At 30.6% G+C, this 5,084-nt stretch overlaps 1 protein-coding gene across 1 annotated transcript; it reads right to left on the minus strand.

The window, feature by feature from the left end:
* Nucleotides 1–3,322: 3,322 nt before the first annotated feature.
* LOC110283344 (uncharacterized) lies at nucleotides 3,323–5,083 on the minus strand. The gene has a single exon (XM_043056422.1). The coding sequence runs from the start codon at nucleotides 5,081–5,083 to the stop codon at nucleotides 3,323–3,325; it is 1,761 nt and encodes a 586-aa protein (XP_042912356.1).
* Between the last annotated feature and the right edge of the window lies 1 nt (nucleotide 5,084).

Below are 5,084 nucleotides of genomic sequence, written 5' to 3' on the forward strand. Positions count from 1 at the left end.
AATTTACATCATACTATATTGATAATAATTTATTTTATCTGACAATCTGCTTGTTTAACTACAAATCAATTTAAATGTTTTACGCATCTGTGTATTGACATCAGGAATATCAATCGTTTTGATATCAATCGTTTGATCCATTGCTATATATTGATCTTTTCCGCGAATTAAATTTATCAAAATCTGTGAAAGTTTATTTTAAAAATGCAAGCCATAATATTTTCATTTATGTGAATTTTAAAGTATGTTTGGACAAAAATATTTTATGTTGTCAATATAATTTTATTTATTAACTGTTGGTTCTCTATTTAATGCCCTGAAATCTGTATTGTGCTGCAAATTTAGAACTAAGCCTGCATAACTTACTCTCTATATACGTCTATCTTCTTCGTTCAATCTATGCTTACATTTAAAAAATGCTTAAATTTATGCTTAAGTTTTAAAAGCAATTTAATGCATTATTTTACTTAGATAATGTTAATACTTTTGAGGATGCACAAAATTTAATATATATTGTTTAGACTTAGTGGTTGGGCAGCTCCAAAGAGATGCTACATCAACCAGTGGTCTATTGTACCCGAATAAATATATTTTGCTAGACATTCTAGTTAAGAATGAGATGTTCTTTGATGGACTGAGAGTTCCTCAAGGGGTTTACCGTTGTGGTAAATACGGGTGTCACATTCCCGAGGTACCCTTGTGATTATTTATATATTTTACATTTAATATCTTTCTTGTGAAGCATAAAATACTTGATTGAATGAAATTACTATATCATCAGTATAACTTACTAGATCTGTTATCTATATTTTGCTATTTGAATATCTTCCATGTAACTGAATGATTCTTATATCCTAGAATAACGTAAAATCTAGTTTTTGAGGTGAGAGTCAAAATTATGTTAATTTGGCGTTAAGCGTCTGTTATATATAATAGGGATGTAACGAATACTTGGCCGCTGTTCAGTATTCGGCCTAGCCGAATACTGAAGTTATTCGTATGAATATGAATATTATTAGATATTTGGCTGAATAAATTCATAATAATATTTTTTTTTAAATGTGCTTTTAAATCATGAATATTGCAGAGTTACATTTCACTGCAGTAACTATTAGAAAATGAAAATCTAACATTTACTCAATTTAAGTTGTGTAATACATAAGTGAATTTAATAATGTTACATAAATAAAAACGTTTTCTTGTTGCAAATTTATCATCATGTGTATTTAAACAAGCATTGGAATCTTTTACATTAAAATACAAATATATATAGTTTGTTAAATAGAAGTTTGAATGGGTGATTCTAAAAATAATATTTATTTCAAAAAATAAAATCTTACAAAAAGATTTGCAGTAAAATTTCTGAAAAAAATAGGAGTTATTAATATAGTATAATGTATACTTTACCTGTAGTCAGCAGAGCTAAATATTTAAATGCTCATTCAAAAAAAAAAAAAGTATTTCATGAACCATGCTAATGACGAAATAAATCTATTTAGATATTTTAAGAAATTACAATAAAAATGCTATTTATTGAATAATTTTTAATTTTTGCAAAATTTCCAAGCGGAAATAAGCAGCATGAGAACCCATTGGTATTGGTGGCAATATACATCTTAAAATGTCACATAATGGATAAATATGCTTGTCTTCGGGCACAGGCCACTTGTAAACATTTGTTGCTTGTAAGGCCACTGGATGCATCACTAATACTTCTACTTGATTTTCCATAATGTTTGTAATTTCCCCAGGATAAACAATATTGTCGTAATTCACAGCAACCCAATTCCCTTTCTGATATGTTGACAGTGATTCTGAAGGAAACAATATATGAAATTTGTAAATAAGAAGTGCACAAAATATGAAATAGTAGTATCAAATATTTATTTTTCAAATACAACATTGCAGTAATTAAATAGTGGGTACCTGTTGAGTTTATTTCGGTCGACAAAGCTCCAATGTGATAATGTTTGCATTTAGCTGCTATATTTCTTTATTATGCGTTCAGCAATCATTTTACTAAAGAGTTGTTTGTCTTTTTGCTTTCTTAAGCTCTTGTACCGCTCAGATAATTCACAACTCAGGGTCTCACAAAAAAAGTAGCTTTTTCCTTATATGTTTGGGGACTGTTCTACCTCTTAAAAAGACTTCAAGCTTACTTTTTGGTGTGTAATTTTTTGCTGGTTTATATTTTTCCAGTAGTCGAGAATATTTTTTTCTGTATTTATCAGCCTTCTGTTTCAGCAATATGTTTTCTTTCTCAACTTTTTTTATCTTCCTGTAAGCAGAAGCCCTGTCTTTATGAACAATTCTGCGACCTTTTTTCTTTGGGCTACTTATTGACATAGCACTATCATTTGTTATGCTTTCAATATCCGAGAATTCATCATTATTATTAATTGAGGTTGATGGACTTTCATACATCTGCTTTACTTCTTCCAACTTTTTTCTACTTCTACATGATTTTTGGTTATGTCTCCAAGTATTTCTCTGTGCTCTAAGTTCCCTTGCAGTCATATCTTTAACCATTTTTATCCGATCTGATTCTTTTGCTTTTATATACATATTATGTTTAAGATCTTTAAGTTTTTGCTACTTATCAACATCTTCTTTAATTTTTTCTCTTCTTCTTTTTTCATACTCTCTTTTTCTTTTAAGTTTTTCTTCTCTACTCATTGCCTTACTTTTCCCCATATTCTCATTAAATCTAAATAAAGAACAAGGCCGAAAATTAAAATTCTGTATACACAAAACTGTGTTCTTTTAAAATATTCAATAAGAAATTTAGCATTGTTTACTCAAGAGCAAACCTTGTTTACCTAAAATATTTTCTGGCATTAACAATATGAGAAACTTAATCATTTTCTGACAGATTTAATGCACATTTTAGAGATGGTAAATGTAATAATGTTATATATATATATATATATGTATATATTATGAAGCTAAAACTAAATTAATTGTTGTACTATAGGGTCAGGTGGGGGAAAGTGGTGGTAAAATCAGGCACTTTTGAAACAAAGCTTAAAATTAAAGATATTAAAGTTTTTGTCTAAAATATTTTTATTGAAAATACTTACATTTGAACATTTTAGAATAAAATTATTGCAGTATTTTTATTTTTAACTTTGTGATATGTTTACAGTAATATATTTAATTAGGCTAGTATATACACCACCACTTTCCCCCATGGTGGGGGAAAGTGGTGGTAGAGCTAAAAAATGACAAATTCAAGTAATAAATTAATTGTTATTACTCTGTATGAAATAATATACTTATTTTACTTATTATTGAATATATTTATTAAAAAAGTGTGCATAATTCAACAAAAAAAATAATGTCCTCGATTGTCAAAGTTTGGTTCGTTCAGTTGACGACAAATGCTGCTGTGTTCGACATAATTGTCATCATCAATTTCAGGGAATGTGTAATAATGACCTATTTTAGATTTAGTAAGATATTTTACATGGTCATCAATATCAATGACTTGACCTATGAATTTCGAATTTTGGCGTTTGCATTTATACTCAACTTCTACCCATGAACCTTGCTTTATTTCTTTCATGTCTAGAGGCTTTTCTTTTTCATTAATCTTCATTTTATCAATAGGTTTTTTTAGTACCTTTCGTTTTTCAGATTTAAATTTACGATCTGATTCTTCTGCAGCCAGTCTTTCTAAAACTGATTCAGTTGTCAAAACTTCACCACACTTATTTTGAACTCTTTTCCTTTTTCTTGTTGAGTTTGCCATTGCTAGAATAGTATTTGCTGATGGAGGGGGTGAAAGTGTATGCAATATAGCTTTTTTCAAATCTTTTAGGGGCGAGTTAAGGAAATATTCACTTTCTTGTGCATTTTCTTTACTGCTTACTGGGATTTGTACTGGGTCATTTTTTTCAGTGATCATGATACGGTGACTAATTGCATTCTTATTTAAAGGATACAAGCCAGTTCCTTTAAAACCACTTACTGCATTTTGCGGCTTCATCTTCTCAAACATTTTCTTCATCAAAAATGGAAAGGACGCTTTGGCAACATTTTGTAGTCTGCTTTCCCGATACCTGTTCTTAAGGATGTCTCTCCACACTTTTTTCATTGGTGAAAATACATTGACGTCAAGTGGTTGCAGAGCATGACTACAGTTTGGTGGAAGGCAGAAAATAATAATTTCATTATCCATAGCGAGCTTTGCAGTGTTATATGTTAAATGGCTCCCATGGCCATCATATGTGAGGAGCACAGGTTTCTTCATTTTTTTAACATAATTTACAAAGAATGCCATCCATGATTCGAATAAGGAATCTTGCATCCAGCCTGATTCGCTGACTCCATACAAGGTTCCAGGAGGCCCACCAACTGTCCAAGATTCATAAAGATGTTGACCTTTGTACACAACAAATGGTGGGCAGTATACTCCTGTTGCAGAAACACAAAATAGAACTGTGTATGTTGCTTTTCCACAATCAGCAGATTTTAAATATGCTGTGCGTTGTTTTTTTTTCAAAAATACTTTGAATGACCTGGAATCAGTTGACAAACCTGCTTCATCCAGATTAAAAATTCGATCAGGCTCATTTATCAAATCGTTTTCTATCAGTAATTTTTCATACAGATTTAAAAAAAATCCTGTTGTTTCTTCATTCAAATCTGATGCTCTAGACTTTGTCAAAATCTCTGCTTTTCTTTTACCAAGCTCCTGTTTCCATCTTTTTTCAAACCCTCGAACCCATTCAATACCAGGCTTTCCATTTGGAAATAGCTTTTGAGCATTTTTGTTTTCAGTTAAGTAACTTTTAACTAAATTTAAAACATCCCTTCTGTCGAAAGGAAAACCACACTTGCCCAAAAATTGCAAAGCTACAACTATGCATTTTTCTTCTTCAGTAGTCAAGAAAGATTTCCTTCCTGGTCCTGCATGCGAGGGTTTTTTAATCACCCATCTTCTTACAGTTTGCTCTGGAACACAGTGTTTTTTTGCAGCAGCATACACTGAAGATCCTTTTTCAACCTCTAGCAAAGCATTTTGCAGGTCATCTTGAGTGTACTTTGGACCATCAGTTTTTTTCACATAATGCCTAGGCATT

This window comes from Parasteatoda tepidariorum, chromosome 10, assembly GCF_043381705.1.
Source record: "Parasteatoda tepidariorum isolate YZ-2023 chromosome 10, CAS_Ptep_4.0, whole genome shotgun sequence".
Lineage (NCBI taxonomy): Eukaryota > Metazoa > Arthropoda > Arachnida > Araneae > Theridiidae > Parasteatoda > Parasteatoda tepidariorum.

Coding starts and splice junctions, on each gene's coding strand:
- LOC110283344 (XM_043056422.1), bottom strand. CDS start 5,083: ATGCCTAGGCATTATGTGAAAAAAACTGATGGTCCAAAGTACACTCAA.